Source organism: Ascaphus truei, chromosome 5 (genome assembly GCF_040206685.1).
Source record: "Ascaphus truei isolate aAscTru1 chromosome 5, aAscTru1.hap1, whole genome shotgun sequence".
NCBI lineage: Eukaryota > Metazoa > Chordata > Amphibia > Anura > Ascaphidae > Ascaphus > Ascaphus truei.
In genome coordinates, this window is record NC_134487.1 from 63,665,918 (window position 1) to 63,687,442 (window position 21,525).

A 21,525-nucleotide genomic window follows, 5' to 3' on the forward strand; every position below is an offset into this window, starting at 1 on the left:
TGTGAGCGGCTAACAGCCAATGAACATTTAGTAAGCTATACTGCCTGGATACTGTTCAAATTACTTTTTGTCAGTTGAGTTGTGCTTGCTGTGAGAATGTGGACAACTCAACTATTGAAAATTTGATTTCTGAGGTTTACAAACGTGAACCTTTAATTCATACCATGACAGAAATATCAATGATAATTTATGGAGAGAAATGTCTGATGTATTGTCCATTACTTGTATATAATTGTTAATTTAAAAAAAAAATTTTTTTAGTGTACAATACTTATTTCAATGCATCACATTTTATACATGTTTTATTTTTTAACATGTTTTTATGCATGACATAGTGTATATATTTCTTTGCAGAATACTTCTGTAAATTGCATGGCATTATGCATTTTATTACTTGCTAAAGGCATGTTCTCATACATGACACTTCCTTGACACACCCCTCCATGTCATGACTGCGCCCACCCCCTCGCTCGCTTTCCAAAAACCTACAGTCCACACATCGCCGGAGAGGAAAGCTCGCGCGAGGCAAGTAGCACTGTAGCGCTCGCGCTCGCTTTCACATGGACAAAGCGTGTACCCTCTAAGCTAATTATATGCACACCCAAAATCAACCACAGTACATTTCATTACCACAGGCCTAATGTCACATTATAGTAGTAAATGGTTGCGTTATGATGTTATGTATCACTGTTCCCCCCTCCCCAGTGGGAGATACACAGCTTCTGCTACCTAGGGTGTGGTGCGAGTGCCTGTTTAGGGTCAGGAGAGCTGAGCTGATCTGCGGTGATAAGGAGATAAGGACAGGCTTTTGGTGTCATCTGGGTTCTTCATCTGTGGTTCAGCGCCTCCAGCTTCGGTGGGCTCCATGTAGAATGGAGGCAGTCCCTTGAAGCATATCTCTCTTACACAATGCTACTGACTCAGATCCAGGCAGGTGTTAAAGTTAACAAAGGGTCTTTATTCTTAGCAGTCACTGCATGATGGTATTACAGCGGTGCAGGGTCACAGAGGATCCAGGCCTCTGGATGATGCATGCTCTCTGAGTCTGGAGCCTTTGATCTTACAGACCAGTCAGCCGTGCGGCCTGACTCGCCTCTCACACTCCCAGGAGGGGAGATGAGGGAGCTCATGTCCACTTCTTACAAAGGGTGAACACAGACTCCTATAAATGTGGCTCTTCCCTCCTGATGAACCAGAAGGGGCGGGCTCAAGGTGCGGGCTCAGATAGGCTAACACAGGCCATGAATCACCACCACACCTCCGTCACTCAGAAGGGAGAATGAGGGGGGTTTAAAGCCCACATGATTGGCCTATTACAGCCTAGACTGCCTAGGGCTGACGTGATAGGGGGGAAGAGAGAGGCAATTGAGCAGTAGGATGGGGTGCTCAGATAGTCCAATATGGTTTGTATACATATTTGAATGTAGTAAGAAATGTCCAGATACTCATGCGACATCCACAAATGAGTGTTGTGATTAACTGAAATGGGTATGCACCTCGATAAAGTGCCCTTTGCACGAAACGCGTAGGTGCGTTCGTGAAGCCCTTGCTATGGCATTAGCTTGCTAATAAATTGATCTGTCTATTTCGGAGTTTGCCTGGGATTTTTTCTTATGTTTTTCAATCCTGCCTTGGATGTCATTGGACTGTGCTCTGCCTACCTACTATGACTGGAAAGAGAGAGGCAGAATGAACTTACCATGTTACATATATCTTAGCATTACTTTGATTCAGACCTTCAAATAGGTCTTCAATTCAAGTGGAGAAAAGAGGAAAGAAGAGGAGATGGAAATAATGCTATGTTAGTTACCTCATACCTACCTGTGGTGCTAGCTATGAGTTAACCAATCATACTGAAGCACCCATCCAAACCCTGTAAAAGCCCTATTTCAGGGTCTGGATGCGAGTAATGACAAGTTAAGGTATGACCAAAATAACAGAACGTCAAGTACCTGCATTAACTTTAACCGACTTCTGTGTATATGTGTTATATTAATGCCTCAGTTGCATATAATTAGCATTTCATCATTAACATCCGTTATAGTTAACCCAATGCTCTTTACGGAAAAAAACATAACTTTAACGTTATGTTATCGTCCTTTGAAGATACAGTAGATAGTTTATGTTAAAGTTACATTAAGTTAGGTATATAACAAAAGAGGGGATATGTTGGCATGATTTTGCTTTGGCCAAAATGTTGGCATGATTTGGCCAAAGAATTTAACTAAATGATCCTCACTTATGAAAAGAAATACAGATAAGTATTTAACTATATAATTTGTCACATTGGATGTAGCACTGTGGCTTGTTGTCTTTTGTTATATACAGTACTGTACATGAGGTCACAAACCCAGTAGTACTCCTTTTGACACAAATATATATGGTGTGCTGATTTGGATTCTGCACTTGCAGGGATTTTGTGTGTTTAACATTAAGTTAGGTTAATGTTAAGTTAAAGTGGCAAGCAAAGCATTTGATTGAACCCCACTAATCTCAGCTCTGGGGATCCTCTGCTTCCGGAGATACTTAGCTCTGTAAGGGGTGCTGGTAGCCGCTCTGTTCAACTAATTTACTAAAGTAAATGAAATATATAAAAGGTACAATACTACGATTTTGCAGAGGTAGTTTTCATGCCGCAACCTTCAAGTTAACTTATGCTCATTCATTGAAGAGAAAGAAAAAAAACAGTTGCACCTGCTACAAAGGAAATGTTTCAATTCCATATGGACCATGGAATTTCAACATTTTATCCCAGTGAAGGCAAACATTTGGATATGTTAAAAAAAATAATCTAATTTTATTATTTCTTACTATTTCTTCTGAGCTGAATTCCTCCTGCTTCTTTCATTTGCATGGAGGAAGACTCTCTGATGTACTGTATATAGAATGCAATGTAAATTGGAGATACACACACAAATGTAGAAAAATAGTAATACATTTATATAAATATAATATAGAATGTTAAATATCAACACATCGCCAAAAATCAAGTATCACAAAAAAAAGAGAAGGTAGCAGAGGTGCAGGAACATAATAGAGACAGTTTGGGGACTAGCCTCTTTGTCAAGCTTAAGTATAATACTGTACCTCAAAATACAATGTTATGCTTTTAAAGATGCCGATGTGATCACCAGCTGGGAGGGCTCCCTCTGCTACCGCACACAATCCATAGGTGGTGTCACCGGGGGAGAGCATGTGGCCTCAGTAAGGCTAGGTCCCCGCTGCAGTCGGGGGTGCACGTGCCTCCCACCAGCCCCTTACCTTCTATCTGGCAGTCTGGAGAGCCTCCTCCCTTCCTGGCTCACTACACACAGTGACGCATCAGCCAGCTGGGGCTACAATAGGATTGTGATCCCGAGTGGCGACGCGTCACGTGGTGCACCAGGGAGCCAATCAGAGAGGAGGGTTTCTCCTGCCCTGCCCCTGCAACCTAAGCATTGAAAGCAACTACACTGAACTGTGATCGGTGCGTCCTGTGGCAGGGAGCGCTTCTCCTCTTCACCCTGCCAGACTAGAAGCATCTGCCGAGGTGTCCGATCAACACTGCTGGTGTTGAGGGAGGCAGGGGGAGCAGAGCGGTCTGGAAGCGCAGTGAGCCATGTGTCTCTCAGCAGTGATGGCCCTGCCCCCTCCATCATGGCTGCGCCCACCCAACCCATCTTGGCCATGCCCTCCCGCACCCAAAAAAGCTTCCTTCAGACCGCAGATCGCGGTGAAGTGCCGTGCATGCGCCGCCAGGACGCAAGGTGGGCATACATACATACACATATATATAAATATATATGTGTGTGCTGTGCTTTTCGGCTGCTGGTCACCAAGATGATGGGAGAGCTTGGGTATTCTCGGGGCTCGGGGCATATCAAAGCCTCCCCATCCATAAGGTGCGACTTGCCAGTGTTCAGCTGGGGTATCTCTATTCGTGCCTTTATCATGCCATCAATGGGGTAATCCTCATTGCTCAGACCTCACAACTTCATCATGTCTGCCGACTCGAAAGGCAGGTGTTTAAGATGGTGGTCGTAGAAGGGGCGATATATAATGGTCACTGAGACCCAGTGTCCAGCAAAGCCGATGCGTAGATGACCTCTACCAGAATCTGTGTGATCACGCTCGGTCCCACTCGAACGTAGGCTTCCGGTTGGAGTGCTTCATCGGTGGAGGGGTGGAGCGTCTGGCAGGGGCACGGTGAGGGTCATGACCCCAGAGATGTGCTTCTTGGGCTTTGGGCAGTCCTTTGCGAAGGGTCCGCTCTGTTCACAGTTGTAGCAGCGGTTGGAGCGACCTTTGCCAGCTGTGGAGGTACTGAACTGCTCTCCTGGAGGCTTCAGAACCGCCGCCCCTTTAGTCTCTTCTTTGCGGTGGTCTTTAGACTTCTTGGGAGTGTGTAGTCGGGCGTGTGCCTCATGTACTTTCCCCTGAATCAAGAGTCCCAAAAACGTAGGTGGACTCCCTTGCATGAGGCCACACCAAAGCATGTTGGCGATAGGGTGGGCTGGGCTTGACCCTCGCAGAAATTGCTTGCGACGGAATTCATCCACACCAGAAACTGGGATGAGGTTGCGGGTGAGAAGAGGCCTCAACATCAATTGTATAGAGTAACGACCTCAACATCAATTGTATATGGTGGATGAATGCTGACAGCTCTTCACCTTCTTTCTGGCGGAGGGCATAGTATTGGGCCCAGAGCTCACGCTCATCGTCCTACAGGCTGTAGGCCTCCGTTATTAACTTCACTAGCTGCCTTGCCGTTTAGTCCCCAATCTGCTCCCTATGCATTCTCATCATCGTAGATGCTGGAGGCCTCAGGCATTCCATAAGCCACTGTCTCTTCACCACTTCGGTGCACGTCCATTCCTCCACTACCTTGAGGGCATGTTCCTTCCATACTACTATTCCCTCTTCCCCCGACAGGAGTGGGTGACATCTCGGAAAATGCCTCCAATTTGTGGTAGGGGTGAGCCGGGGTCAACTGACCTATTTTCTCCGTCAGTTGTCGCAGAGCTTCCACGAATAGTCTAGTGTCCCTTGAACTGTGGGCACTGTAGTGACTGCATCTGGACTGTCGGTTGCCAGTGTCGCTCAGGCGAGGGCTCCCTAGGGAAGAGATGGCTGTGGCCGCCTGACACTTCTCTATGCTTGGAGCAGCTCTAGCAGCCTCTGCTCTGGTGCTCAGTCTAGGGTAGATAAGTGGGCTTCCACTGGGTGGGGCTTCAGGAAGCTGCAGGAATTGTGGTGCAATGTCAACTGGAATATTACAGCGACAATCAATCAGGAGCGTACTCCACTGTACATCTGTGTCCCATTTAGCGTCCACAATACGTGATTTTGTGAACCCTGGTATCAGTCTACGTGGCAAGGAGATGCGTGGTGCCGCAGGTCCCACTCATGGACGCTCTGACATGGTCTCTAATTTGGTCTGACTGTTTTCGAAATTAGGTTGGGCACCACAGGTCTGATGATCTCAGCAGCGCCTCCAAATGTAGCCCTTGTTTCCCCGTACCCAGGAAGGAACTACCAATGCTGTTATTACCTGTTGGCAACCAGGAGGCCTGAGCCTCCGCCACTGGGAGCCTTGGGTGATTCTAGTTTGTATCGGTGCTGTGCCTCCACCTGTAAGGGATCCCAACGTGGTGGGATAGGCCGCTTACAGGAACAATAACAATATTACACACAGTCAGGTATATATCAACAACCTTTACTGAACACAGACCAAAGTACCCTGTCCCCCACAGTATAACAATGCCCCAATCTTATACCACCAGTGAGTGACCCCAAAAGTACATAGGATGCTTGGCACCAATAACCTGATATCCTTTTTCCCCAATGTCAGGGCCCACCCAAAAGTGTAGGAGATAGCACTATCCCGTGGAGTGTTGGTGCACCTAGTTGAGGTACTTGCCGAGTACTCCAGTACTCAATGTGGCCGACTTAGCAACAGGGATCTGCCAATCCAGCAACATTGTCCGCGAAGGTGTCCTCCTCTGCGTTGGGTGAATTCCGGCGTTGATAATATAACCGTTCAGGGTCTCTTATAACTGAGGTGGTCTGGTCCCAGACCACAGGCCGCAATCAACGTGCAGCGTTTTCACTTTGTTCCTGACAGTATTCAGTAGAATGGGGAAGCTTCCCTATCTAAGGACCATTTTTCAAATCACCAATTGTCTCCATTGTGAAAGCTGTAGATACAGTATCTGCTTTCCCCCAACAAGCATTGAGTGCATGCTACAGGGACTTTGTCCACTCTGAGTGTCGGTGCTCCACCCCGGATACTTCTATTTTATTTTTGTCCTAAATTATTCTCCTTAGTGAACCTGTTTGTTGAATGACCGTAGGTCAATATAGGTGGAGCAGGTGTCCACTTTTTTGTATCTGTATGGAGCAATGAGCAAAAAATTCCTCAAAACTAATGTGAGAGATTGACCATTAGTTACAGGAAACACTTAGTTTAAGTCATTGCTGCTCATGAGGTGCCACAAGTTACTGAATATATGGATGTTGAATGATGAATCATTTGTGGATAAATAAATGGTGAAAAAGTGTCATGTTTTTGTGTCATTTGTTTGATCAGGTTATCTCTATCAATTATTGGGACTTAGATTAAGATTTAATAACATTCTAGGTTTGAAATATGTGAAAATCCTAAGGGGTTCACAAACTTTCTCACCACTGTATGTATGACACAAACATACATATTGTGTATTTGTGCATTTTGGTTTCCTTTTAAAAGGTTGATCTGATCCTCCCCTTCCCTGGGCGTATCCCAGTGGATGTTCTTTTTTGAATGATGCCGGCTGGTCGTTCTCGGAGATAGAACAATCCAGGACAAGTGATTTAAATCTTGCGGTTCTTGGGAGAAGGGGAGGGGAATATTGTCGTGCACTGTGGCCCCTTGTCTCTGTGCACTAGATGGAGGGGCTGTCTAGGGTGCAACATGCCCAAGCTCCGTGGCAACAGAGCTAATCAGCTCCAGCACATTCACCTGTCTCCTGCACCTAGCCCAATCACTGCTTCCGCTGAGGCCGCACCTCCGCTCCGCCTCTCCATTGGATTGGACTGTCCTGCCTATATATGCTCAGTTAGACTGTAAGCTCCTCGGGGCAGGGACTCCTCTTCCTTAATGTTACTTTTATGTCTGAAGCACTTATTCCCATGACCTGTTATTTATATTATCTGTTAATTATTTGATTACCACATGTATTACTACTGTGAAGCGCTATGTACATTAATGGCGCTATATAAATAAAGAACAAATAGAGTGATGCTGCACACCTCAAAAATAGAAAAAACATACAATTACCGGTGCTCCAATGTTTGCACGAAAGCCTGCAATCAGTCCAAGACAGATGAATAAAGGAACAAAGGGCACTGCGGATTTAAGCAAAATAAACTCATTTATTGAGCCAACACGACGTTTCGACCTTAGTGGTCTTTTGTCACTTTGTCCCTTGAAAAAGACCACTAAGGTCGAAACGTCGTGTTGGCTCAATAAATGAGTTGATTTTGCTTAAATCCGCAGTGCCCTTTGTTCCTTTATTCAGCTATATAAATAAAGACATACAATACAATACAGTTGTGCCACTGGCACTTTGGCTGAGAATAGATTCATGTTCCGTTGTGCTTACCTGTTCTTTGCCTCCACAGTCTTGCCTTGCCTTGCTGAACCTTGCTCTGTGTACCGATCCGGCTTTGATCTTGGACTCTGTACCTCTGGAATACTGACCCCGGCTATCTCTGACCCCCCGCATCTCTCCAACCTTGACCTCGGCACTCGGACAACGACTACTCTCCACTCTCCAACCCCAACTACGGCTAACAGTACCTTCAACGATCCGGACCTCTCCTACTCTGACCTTGGCAAGTATAACGACGACTCTTACCTCTCCAACCCCGACCCGGATACCTCAACCAATCTACACTCCAGATGTGCCCCCGTGGCTGTGGGTGGCATTTATACCCATTCCCATCTCAGTCCCGGGGTCCTGCCTTGTTTGTGATGAGCACAACATTACAGTGTCAAACCAAAATTATATGTGCACTTTCTTTACATTGATACATCTGCCCCAATAAGATTACAAATCAGAGAGCCCGACGCCATGAATATGAAAAAGAGAAGCAGGAGAAATTCGGCTCAGGAGACATGATAAAAAAATGAATAAATTAGACGTTAGGACTTGCCTTATGTGGGCTTACCTTGGCATGGTGGCCAAGCTTTTCATACGTTGGCCAACATAATGTATGAATCTTGTGTTTTTTCCTTTATTCATATTAGGTCCCAATTGGCACTGGAGTCAGAGTGCACGAAATCTACTTAAAGATTTCCACAAACTCTGCTAGTTATAAAAATGGAGGTGAACTGCAATTCTTGTAATAAATACAGAAAGAAAAACACAGGAAGCTGAATTCATGTGTGTATTCATTTTCTACAACATAATTAGCATTTCTTGTCAAAATACCTCATTTATTGAGATAATTTCCATGTTTACTCCAATTAAAACCTTTATGCTAAGAGTAACAAAGGTGTTTATTCAACAAACTCCAAATTAGCTTTTTTTTTTGTTTCATTTGCAAACAATTTACAGTCAATAAAAATACCACTTGTGGTGCATTTGCATGTCTCAGACAGGTCTGCAACCCTGTCATTCCCAATTATCGCTTAGCAAACAGTGCTTCCACTGCAGCCAGGGATTTTGGGAAATTACTGCAAATGAGCACTCTTTACTTCTTATCCATTTTAACATAGAACCCTATAAGCATATCCCTGCCGTATTACACATCTTTTCAGCACAGCCTGGATTAAAGAAGTGCATAGCCGGTAAACCTACTCACAGACAGCCGTTCCAAGCAATTTACAGAATCTTAATTTATAGCACTAGGTAGGAATTACACAATGCACAGCTAATACTATGTGAGATGATAATAAATGTTAGAGGGCCAGTCTTAGGCTTTGCGGGCCCGCCGGTACGCTGGCAGCAGGGCCCCCCCTGTAAAAAAAAAAAGTTAAGGGAACTTGCCTTGAAGAGCAGCCATCCTCCGGCAGCATAGCAGCGTCATGATGTCACAGCGGCATGCAACATTGGTCACCATGGCAACGTGACGCTACAGAAGGAGGTCCACTCCAGAAAAGATAAGACTCCTCCCAAATAAAGAAAACAAACCACACATACCTACCTCTTGGTGAGAAGCAATCCTGCCAGCTCCCTCCTCCTGTCAGTGCCGGGATCCAACTTCCACCCGACCAGATGAAGGAGAGCCCCACACTTCCTCCTCCAGCTCCCCCATCCGGTAGTGTGGAAGTTTGATCCCGGCACCAACAAGATAAGGAATTACGGGGCCCCCGTACGCTTGGGACCCAAGGTGGCCACCCTGCTTGCCTACAATGGCATTTATTATGTTCTTCTTTTCTCGTACAGTAGTCACCCTTAATGATCTCATTAGAAACTTTGTTAACAAATGTATTTATTTTGTATGCATGTGAAAGGTGGACATGTCCTACCTTGGTAAAATAGTAACAGGGATGTTAGTTGGATAGCAGAAATTTAATTTACAGAGGTAATTGAACAGTTTTTATGTGACACTGGTTTAAATGTACTAGGTCAGGGGTGTACCAGTCCTCAAGGGCCACCAACATGTCGGGTTTTATCCCTAATTCAGCACAGGTGGCTCAATCAGTGATTCAGTCAAAGACTGAGCCACTGATTGAGTCACCTGTGCTGAAGCAGGAATATCCCTAATACCTGGCATGGTGGTGGCTCTTGAGGACTGGAGTTGACCACCCTTTACTAGGCAATAAAAACAAACCTTTACCTTTATTGGAACAGATTTTTCATTAGGCTGGTCCTGAACAATCCCAACTGAATGAATAAATGCACGTAGAGGTGATAATGATGATACAAGCACATATGTTCTGATGAGTAAGTCCTGAGATTGTTGTTGGTTAAATGCATGATCAGATCTTAGATTGCTATGAAAACAAAATATATGCATGTTATACACCACAATGCAATAAACATGTATACATGTACACACATATATTCACGCATACTTCAAGTATTCTAAATTGAAATTCAGAATTGGTTGGTTTTACCATTTCAGAGACTTTTAGGATAGCAAAGTATGTCAAAAAGAGGTAAACAGCCTTTTCAAAGGTAGGAGCACTCATATCATCTGTTCAATTGCCCGGGTGCAGTGCAGGGTGATTACCCAACAGGGGTAATCACTGCATGCGGGATCCTATAGGAAAAAACTGCACTCCACAGGACTCTGAAAATATAGAAAAGAGTGTTTATTTGTGGACAGATCTTGACAAAGATCCACTTTAGGTCCAAAACATTGATCTATACACAAATAAACAATCTTTCATATATTTGCAAACACCTGTGAAGTGCCGTTTTTTCCCTAAAGGATCCAGCTTGCAAAAAGAGGCAAACAAACACAAAAACACCCACTATTAAGATCTAATGTATGTTAGACCAGTTTTAATATCAATCTGTTAATCTTTATCCATTTCATTTTCTTACCATGAGTGAGAGCAAAAATGCCAAAACTAGATTTGTGTACAAATACCGAGTACATACAGTAAGGTGTTTTCCAGCATGGAAGATGTCTTAAGGCCTATTAATATGAATTGGCTGTAGTTGGCTATAGACATTATAGTGGGTGTTTACCACTGCAGAAACTGTTGGGGCTATTGTAGATAGTATAATTTAGATTTACAGATGGCCCCATACTTTGTACACTTATTAATAGGGGATTGAGAGAAAATCCCCAGCAATGAGGCAGGGGGAGTTATCACATGATGCAGCCAGGAATAAGCTGGGCTCCACAATATGGCAGTTGCTTTTTTTAATGAAAAAAGCTTTGTTTTCTCATGAATGCTTTTCTGCTTTAGAACCCCACACAGCTCATTACATTTACTATGCCATGTTGGAAGTTGTCTTATGCATAGATTAGTAAAAGTAGCCTTAAATGTTTGACTTTGTTGAAGGTTTGAGTTTATAAACACTTGGTGAAGTCAAGTTTACATTTCTGATTGCTCTTAAAATATAATACATCAAGACTGTTATAATGAAAACCGGTCAAATAAATATGTGAATCCCATCAAATAAACTGTGAATCCAATCAACTGCCTATATTATAATTAGTATAGGATACAAATCTCCTCCTTCAGTTGAAGAAACAGAATCGACGTCATGACAAAAGGTCCGCATTATAGACCGAAACGTCGATTCTGTTTAATAAATCATTTTTACTTTTATACCAGTCCTCTGGAGTGCCGCTCTATTTCTTCAACTGAAGGAGATTTGTATCCTATACTAATTGCGCCATTTGGCATTGGGCGTGCACCCGACGCGTTTTGTACTGTATGTCAGAGTTAAGGGAGTGCACCTTTTCTCCTCAACTTGCTATATTATAATAAGAGCATAGCAATGTGTCTGAAAATATGGTATTTCAGAACTGTGCGGATATCGGCAAACATTTATTGGGTAGGATATTTTCAGTCAACTCCAGTAATTATAATAGTCTGGTGCATGAGCCAAGAAACCACAGGTAGTCTGTTAAGATTTTGGCTGTTTGCCACAAACCCTTACTAAATTCACTCTTGTCTTCTCTCTTCCTGATTGATGCTCAGTGATTTTTTTTTTTTAGTGATTAGTAATGGTGGTTTTAGAACCTTCTGCTTCTGTTGTATTTCTTTTATTTTTTTTTAAACTGAAACTAAAAAATATATATTAAAAAAAGTATCAATCTCCTAAACTATATATATCTTGAAATTTGCTTGTATTTTACCAATCTCTGTAATTAAGTATTTAATAACCTGTAATTAAGTATTTTAGCGTGTTCACCCATTAAGCGGCCTATGGAACATAACTACCCTTTCTTGTTCTGACAGTATTTTACCAGAAATTAAGCTTTAGAAAATGAATCTTGTTTTTTAATGTGTCCTGGGAAAGCACAAGGAAACCAGTTTATCACACACTGTCACAAAGGCCAAAACAGGAATAGGTGCCATAAGCTTATTTTGATCAGCAAAGTAACCACACCACCACTATTCCTCTTTTGTAAGAAATGTATATTTAAAATTACCTGGCCAATTTAGTGTACTTTATTTTGAGTGAGTCACTTCGTTGACTCAGTAATCAATTTTTACTTTGATATGTTACATTGCAATAAAGTGTCAAAATGTTGAATTGGTCCCAGTGTAGTGCATGCAACTCTTCATCTATGTGTGCTCCTCATGTCCCTCCCTATACAATATACTATCAAATCACATCTGCATTAAGGGAAGGAGCTCAGAGTTTCCTTGATAGAGAAGCAGTTTTACAGCGTATGGAATATAGCCAGACTAATAGGCTCCTATTCACCGTATTGACAAGTAGTGTATCACACAGATGCATCAACGAGGTAACAATACAGCCACAAGTAAATGGGCGTTGATGCATTGTGGCATTAACCACTATGTTGAATGAAGAGATATACTTTAATTGAGTGTCACCATTTTTAAAGACACAATCTTTTTGATAACGATACAGATCTTTACATACTTGCCTCCTCAGCCATCATGGGGCCTTCATGATACTTGAAAGAAATGAATGATACTTCAAGATACTAAGAAATGAAAAGATCTCTTGGTCTTCTTCTCCATATCAGACATTTCAAATGAACAAAGGTAGCATGTACATAATATCTCCAGAAACCCACTAAATGTCCTTACTACGGTGCCTCGAACGTCTCAGTCATGCTGTGGATTGCTGGATATTGTTTGTTCTCTCCGAAGTCTCCGCCTCTATGTGTCACAAAAGATCTGGAGAAACTGCTTCTGACACTTGATCGTCCGTAAGGGGTTGAACATATTAAAAGATTTTGCAACTCTACAAGAAACAAAAGAAAATAATAATAATAATCAGTGTTATTTAAATAATAATAATAATTCAGATGTAGAACAAAAATAAATGGAGTTCACCTGAATTAAATAGATTTGGATATTTTGAACTCAATTGTTCATGAAGGCATTGAAAGGTCCTTGTTGGTATATAGGGTGAAGCGTGCCAGAATAAGATTGTAAAAATACACGCCCCTCGCAGTGATCATCGCCAAAAGGGAGGGTGTTTTTGGTTTTAATGAAATGGATTGTTTGTTGAACAGGTAAATACTCCATGGGTGTAAGGGTTCCGGTCCTGGCTTTGGTTGGAACTCACCCTTACAAGATATAGAGCTTCCAAGCAAATCCCTCCCTGTACCGGGCAATTGGAATCACCTGGTTCTGGACTTCCACTGCAGTCTGCTTCATGCTACTTGCTATGCAGCTCTGTCCCTATTGGCTGCCCATGCTATTTAGGGTCAGCCCTTCCCAACCAGGAAGTGGCTGAGCATAATTCTGGAATCACTGTGTTCCTGGTAACCGGTGCTTGCCACGACCACCTCTGCCTTTGCCCTTCCTGGTCCTGTGCTGAAGCGCTGGATCCCCAGCACTATAGATTCTTGTTCCTGTAAGCCTCCTCCAACCGGAGGTTATTCCTGTGCTGAAGCACCTGTGCTGAAGCTTCGTGTTTCTGTGGCATCCTCTATCTGGAGGCCTTTCCTCATGCTGAAGCGCCTATGCTGAAGCTTCCAGGTTCCTGAGGATCTCCCATGCGGAAGCATCTCCGCTGGATTCCCTGCGCTGCAGCTGCTTTGTCCCAGAGACCTTCCCTCATGCTGAAGCATCAATGCTGAAGTGCCTACGCTGTAGCTCTATGCTTAAGCTCTTTTTTGAAGCCTTGTTGCTGAATCCTGTCTGTGACCTCGACCTTTGCTCCTGTGGCGCCTGCCTTGACCCCAGCCTGGATAACGTTAACCCTTCCTTCTCCAACCCTGACCCGGCTACTCACTGTGACGGGGAGCAAGGGGTTAATACCCGATTTGCTATGCATTACTGTGGTTGCCCTGTCCCAGACGTTTTTGTTCCCCATTTACAAGCCATTCCCTGGCAGCCATGTGAAAAGACAAAATGCATTGCTCACCATACCCTCTAACCGACACATGATGGCAGTATAGAAACCAGCATTTCTATGAGCTGTAGGTATTTTTATGACAAAGCTTCAAAGGATCTCAATGAGCTGTAGGTATTTTTATGACGGAACCTCAAAAGGGGTCTCACAGATTTAGAGTCTCCCTGTCTAAAAGGGAGTCAGTTATGAAAAGATCCAGATACCCATAAGTTAAACACGGCCGGCATTCTGATGTACAGTATCACAGATGCAAGTCTATTGACATTTATTGGTCAAAAATCAGACGGAGCGGCACCAAGTTATGGGTGTAGCCCAGGTATGCTAAGTGGCATGGGCGTCAACCTGATCCATGCGCCCTGCCCACCGGACAGCCCTTTTGACCGGTCTTATGATTTGTGGGTAACTTGGCTATTCGTGGGGTTTTTTGTTCCCACGAGGGGATTGGATCCACATGTTAAAGATAGCTTTGGGCAGTCTATAACTGTGGCTCCCCAGGTATACCCAGTGTGTTTCCTGAATTTTAATCCATGATGTAAACATGCAAGACTTTGTTCCAGCACAGCAGCAACCAGTTCAGGAGTGAAGGGGTTAACAACAACATAACCACAGGACTTTTAAAACCAAGGCTGCATTTCTTGCACTGGCAAGCAAAGGACAATTTCTTTCGTTCCAAGGACAATTTATTTTGTTCCCTTATTACAGTAAGTGTTGTTTTAAGTGTATTCTGCAGATGTCGTGTGTTTGTCTATTAAGGAAATAAATCACAATTTATTTTGCAACTTGTTCTGTTCAATCAAGTACCCAGAAATATAAATGTGTGATAAAAGTTTGTGTCATTGTGACACTCACGACTACAGAATACGCAATCCGTATCAGATCACAATAAACTAAACTATCAGATCACAATAAAAACTCCAACGCGTTTCATGACGCAAGGTCACTTATTCAGGGAATAGAGTGTCATATTCCCGTGATGCCTTTTTATCAGTCATAAACAGTCAGAACATCCCCTCTGTTTCTTCCTCCCATCCTACACCTCTTCCTAACTCTCCTCCTGCCTTCCTTGACTCTTTTTCCACTGTCTCAGAGGAGGATGTGTCGCTGTTGATCGCCTCTTCTCCCTCTACCACTTGCCCTCTTGACCCCATTCCCTCCCATCTCCTAAAATCTCTTGCTCCTACTATAATCCCTACGCTCACACACATTTTTAACTCCTCCCTCTGCTGGAACCTTTCCATCCTCCTTCAAACATGCAACAGTCATACCATTACTCAAAAACACCAAGCTTGACCCTACCTGTCTTTCTAACTATCGACCTGTCTCCCTCCTGCCTTTTGCCTCTAAACTCCTTGAACATCTTGTATTCTCTCGCTTGCTCCATTTTCTCAACACCTATTCTCTCCTAGACCCTCTACAATCTGGCTTCCGCACTGCTCACTCCACGGAAACAGCCCTCACTAAAATAACTGATGACCTCCATGCTGCCAAAGACAGAGGTCACTACACTCTGCTCATATTACTCGACTTCTCTGCAGCATTTGACACCGTGGACCACCCTTTTCTCTTTCATATTCTCCATACTCTTGGTATTCGGGACAAAGCTCTATCCTGGATCTCATCCTACCTCTCCCATCATACTTTCAGTGTCTCTTCTGCTAACACCACCTCCTCCTCTATTGATCTCTCTGTGGGGGTACCCCAGGGCTCTGTCCTGGGACCTCTTCTCTTTTCTCTGTACATACTCTCTCTAGGTGACCTAATAACATCTTTTGGGTTTAAAAATCACCTCTATGCTGACGACACACAAATATACTTTTCAACACCCGACCTTACACCTGCTGTACAAACCAAAGTTTCTGAATGTCTCTCTGCTATATCATCCTGGATGGCCCTCCGTCGCCTTAAACTAAACATGGCTAAAACAGAGCTCCTCATACTTCCTCCCAAACCTGGTCCTACTACCTCCTTCCACATTACTGTTGGAACTATGATCATTCACCCAGTAGCCCAAGCACGCTGCCTAGGGGTCACACTCGACTCCTCTCTCACATTCGCCCCTCACATTCAAAACATTTCTAAAACTTGTCGCTTTTTACTCCGCAATATAACAAAGATACGCCCTTTCCTCTGTTGCTCAACTGCTAAAACTCTGACTCAGGCCCTCATTCTCTCCCGTCTTGATTAATGTAACCTCCTGCTGTCCAGCCTTCCTGCCTCTCATCTGTCTCCCCTACAATCTATCCTAAATGCTGCTGCCAGAATCACTCTACTCTTTCCTAGATCTGTCTCAGCATCTCCACTCATGAAATCCCTGTCCTGGCTTCCGATCAAATCCCGCATCTCACACTCCATTCTTCTCCTCACTTTTAAAGCTTTACACTCTTCTGCCCCTCCTTACATCTCAGCCCTAATTTCTCGCTATGCACCATCCCAACTCTTGCGTTCTGCTCAAGGATGTCTTCTTTCTACCCTCTTTGTATCTAAAGCCCTCTCCCGCCTTAAACCTTTTTCACTGACTGCCCCACACCTCTGGAATGCCCTTCCCCTCAATACCCGACTAGTACCCTCTCTATCCACCTTTAAGAGCCACCTTAAGACACACTTGCTTAAAGAAGCATATGAATAGCACTGTAGATATTATGAACACATGATACATATAGCTTGGCCCCCTGCAGACGCACTTACCAGAACTCCCTCCTACTGTCTCTGTACGTTCTCCCTACCTACCAATTAGACTGTAAGCTCCTCGGGGCAGGGACTCCTCTTCCTTAATGTTACTTTAATGTCTAAAGCACTTATTCCCATGATCTGTTATTTATATTATCTGTTATTTATTTGATTACCACATGTATTACTACTGTGAAGCGCTATGTACATTAATGGTGCTATATAAATAAAGACATACAATACAATACAATCAGTCATAATTTCCTGATTGGTTGATTAATTATAAATAACAGCTATGTGCATAATTAACATACAAATTTTATACAAATATCATAAAAGACATAACATTCACAAAGTACATATCAAACTAAGGAGAGTTGTCCCTAACATCATTAATAAATGAACAAACAAAGAAAAGAAGAAAAGTAAATAAACACATATGTAGCCCTTTTTGTAAACGCCTGCAATAAGGACTACTGTGGTGCATGTACCTGTGTCCTCAGGAGCTCTGAGCCTCCGCTATTTGGGAGCCTGGGGTCATACCTTTATTAATCGCGGTGCAGCGCCTCCACTTGCCCAGGATCCCCATGATAGAGATTTTACCCTGAGCAAGAACATCACAACAGCATTATGCAACAGCAACCTTTTATATATCATGCATAAAGAACAAATGATCTGCAGAATAAACATATAACATTACACACACACACACCGTGGCTCGGCCACACCTTATTAGGGTTAATGTCCTGTACATAGGTGGCTCTGCCACTCTCCCTAGGAGTATGTCTTATAACCAGTATAGGTATGGTACCATAGGATTTGCACAGTGGGCCCCAATTAGTTAGTGGGAGGCGGGATCAGCGCCTGGTGACCGGTGTAGGTGCACTTATAAAAGATGATACCTCCCGGTCACTGCGATGACCATCACACTCCACGCAGGGTCCTAGCGTTGCTCCAGCCTTTCGCCGTCACTCCTTGCTGCAACGCCGTCTGTATCCAATCCAAGATGGCGGCCGCAGCTCCGCAGCCAAATCACACTAATGGGAAATGTCCCTACCAACTAAGGCCGTCCTTATAAAACAGCACCCTACGATGACAGGGGAATACTCCTCGGGCCGGGGGAATACCTTTCACCTAAGCGGACGGGTCACTGACCCTCCGCTCGCGCACACGAGGTTCCGCCAACCTCCTCCTTCACCTCCCTCTCTGCTCTGACCCACCGCCCACACGCATCCGGTTCCTCTATCCAGAGTCTCGCACCCGATTGGTTCTCAGCCTCAGCTGACTCTCTCGCAGTTCGGAGTTCAGAGTTCAAGCCCCCAAAGTCTCCACAGATTGGTTACCCTTCGCGCGCTTCTCTCGCGCATGCGCAGCCCACTTGTACACAGTGACCTTACTGACAGAATGACTAATATGGCGCTACCTTTGTGATTGACAGCGCGGAACCTTTAGATATATATGCACATCCTTACATTCTCCCCTCTCCAGAATCCAACGTCCCCGCTGGACTACATAACCCACATATATATCTAACTATTTACACAACCCTCTCATTCCTAGATCAGGTTACACATTCCGTTAATCAGTACCATCATAGCTTGCATCCTATGCCGAGCCCACTGCTGAGCCTCATAATGGGGTGCCCCAAATTGATCATATGCCATTCGCAGGGGAGGCTGACAGGCTCTTTGACTTCGCCGGGGTTGATTCTCCTCTGCTTCTTCTGCAGAGTATCCAGTCTCAATTTGTGCATCCATCTCTACCCTTGAGGGGTCTCCAACATGAGTACTGTCTCTTTGGGGTGTGAAACATGGACTTTGAGGGTCTAGGGGCTGACTCGCGGGAGTCAAAGGGTCAGTGTTCGGGCCAAGAGGCTCTTTACCCGTGGCTCCTTCGGGAGATGCCTCCGCGGCCGGAAGGCCCCTTTGAGAGGTTCCTTCCATTGGATCCTCAGAGGTGGCAATTTTTACAGTCTCTGGGCCATCCTCTGTGTGTTCAACCCCTCCATCTATGGGCGTGGCTGGGACTTCCAATTCATCCGTTCCTACCCGAGGTATGGGAAGCAGATGATTCCTATGCCACACTTTCACGCGGCCTTCAGAATCCTTGATCCGGTACACAGGAAGACCAGGCATTTGTGACTCCACCTCATACACACCCTCCCGCCACCGGTCTGCCAATTTATGCTTCCCAGGAACACCTAAATTGCGTAAGAGGACCGCATCTCCGGGGTGAATTTCCTTATGACGTACTTTGTGATCGTAGCGCCTTTTATTTCCCGCATTCAGTTGCGCAGTCGTCCTTTCAGCCAATTTATAGGCCAACTGTAAACTGTCCCTTAGTCGCTGGACATATCGGAAATGCGTCCTATTGGATACCCCATCGGTAGATATCCGCAGGCGCACATCCACCGGTAACCGGGCTTCTCTTCCAAACATCAAAAAATACGGGGTATACCCAGTGGACTCATGTCGGGTACAATTATACGCATGTACCAATGCCTCGACGTGTTTACTCCACTCCGTCTTTTGCGGGCTCGTCAGAGTTCCTAACATATCTAACAAAGTGCGATTGAACCGTTCAGGCAAAGCATCCCCTTCGGGGTGATACGGGGTAGTACGCGACTTGGCAATGTTCAGTAGTGTGAGCAACTCCCGTATCAGTGTACTCTCAAAGTCTCTGCCCTGATCAGAGTGAAGACGATTCGGCAACCCATAGTGAATGAAATATTTCTCCCATAGTACTCGGGCCACCGTTACGGCCTTCTGGTCTTTCGTAGGGAACGCTTGGGCATACCTAGTGTAGTGGTCAGTGATCACTAGAACATTACTAACTCCCCGATTGTCGGGCTCGATACAGAGAAAATCCATACACACCAAATCCATTGGACCCGAGCTTTTCAAATGTGCCATAGGAGCCGCCCTGGTGGGCAGTGTCTTTCTTTGTAAACAGCGATTACACCTCCGACAATGTTGCTCCACGGACTCCCTCATTCTCGGCCAATAGAACCTATCCTGTAGTAGCCCAAATGTCTTGTCAATGCCCAGGTGACCATGGTCATCATGAAGGGCCCGGAGGACTAGGGTTCTCAAACGTTCCGGCAAAAACAGCTGACGCCGATCGGCATGGTTGTGATAAGGTATCACCCGATATAACAAACAATTGTCCATTTCGAACTTCCCAAACTCATTTGACAGGAGTTTCACCAAGTCTTTGGGGGCTCGCTTCAGTATAGAAGGGTTATCTTGTTGTACCGCTTGACGTGCTAGCTCCACTATGGGGTCTTGTGTTTGATAATGCACTAGATCCCTCCACGAGATGATATTATCGTCAGTGATACTCATCCCTTCTCGACCCTGATAGGCCCGAGGAATAGCCCGCGAATGGCATCCCAACGAGTCAACGACCCGTAATTCCGAGAACGCCACGTGGTCGTCGACTACCGCAGCCACAGAGCAGAGGGCACGAATCCCGGGACCCGGTATCTCTTCCCAAACTTCCTCATCAGGGGTGGATTGAAGGCCAGGTCGACGAGACAGGGCGTCGGCACCTATGTTGGTGGGTCCGGGTTTGTATTTGAGGTTGAACCTGTAATTGGCTAGAGCAGCTAACCACCGATGTCCTGTGGCGTCCAATTTGGCAGACGTATTGATATAGGTCATGGGATTGTTATCCGTGCGTACTTCGAACTGTACCCCATATAGGTAGTCATGCAGCTTATCTACCACAGCCCATTTTAGCGCCAAGAATTCCAGTTTATGGACCGGGTAATTCTGCTCGCTAGGGGTTAAGCTTCGGCTCGCATAGGCCACCGGACGCAGCCCGGTCTCATACTTCTGATGCAAAACCGCTCCTAATCCGCTAAGGCTAGCATCGACATGTAGAACATAGTCTCTGTCGGGGTCCGCGTAGGCCAAGACGGGAGCCCGAGTGAGGCTGGTCTTTAAGTTCTTGAAGGCCTGTTCACATTCTGGAGTCCATGTCTTCCCAAAGGGTGTCTGCGCCGAGATTCCTTTTCTCCCGGTTTCTCCCGGATACACCTTTAGAAGATCATTCAGTCGCTTGGCCTTGCTGGAATAGCTCTCTACGAACCGCCGATAATAGCCACAAAACCCCAAGAAGGACCGCAACTCTTGAACATTTTGAGGTCTAGGCCAATTCACAACCGCCTCTATCTTCCCTGGGTCGGTGGATACCCCATCAGCCGATACAATATGGCCCACATACGTCACGGAGGACCGACAGAATTTGCATTTGTCCAGCGACAGTTTGAGACCCTCCCCCTGAAGTCTATCCAGCACCTTCATCAGTCTCTCGGAGTGCTCCTCTAGAGTCCGCCCGAACACGATAATGTCGTCCAGGTACACTAAGCACTCTCGCGGGTTAAGATCTCCGAGGGTTTTTTCCATTAGTCTCTGGAACGTGGCCGGGGCACCGCAGATCCCTTGCGGCATGCGGGTAAATTGGTAAAACCCTAATGGACAGATGAAGGCCGTTTTTTCTTGGTCTTCCTGGCCCATGGGCACTTGATAATATCCGGACCTGAGGTCGAGCACACTGAACCATTTGCTTCCCGTCAGAGCGTTCAGGAGGTCCTCGATTCAGGGCAGTGTGTACTGATCGGGAATAGTACGGGTATTCAGAGTTCTGTAATCCACACATAAACGGACCGTCCCGTTCTTCTTGCGGACTACCACAATGGGTGAGGCGTAAGGGCTCCGAGATTCCTGCACGATGCCAGCCGTTTTCATCTCGTCGATTAATCCCCTCACTTCGTCAACATCCCTGGGGGCAAGCCGGCGGGAGCGCTCCCGGAAGGGGGTAGCGTCGCTCATTCGGATGGTATGGTGGGCGCTGCGACTGCAACCCA

At 45.1% G+C, this 21,525-nt stretch overlaps 1 protein-coding gene across 3 annotated transcripts in view; it reads right to left on the minus strand.

Annotated features, from left to right (window-relative positions):
* CPED1 (cadherin like and PC-esterase domain containing 1) overlaps nucleotides 1-21,525 on the minus strand; it is a 406,802-nt gene that overhangs the window by 245,403 nt on the left and 139,874 nt on the right. For all 3 annotated transcript variants that reach the window (XR_012801651.1, XM_075599939.1, XM_075599938.1), the window contains exons 5-6: nucleotides 12,713-12,869; nucleotides 9,805-9,961 (exon numbers count right to left, since the gene is read on the minus strand). Coding sequence is in view for 2 of the 3 variants with exons in the window: in XM_075599939.1 (XP_075456054.1) it covers nucleotides 9,805-9,961; nucleotides 12,713-12,869 (314 nt within the window). In the remaining variant the exon portion in view is untranslated. The remainder of the gene's footprint in view (nucleotides 1-9,804; nucleotides 9,962-12,712; nucleotides 12,870-21,525) is intronic.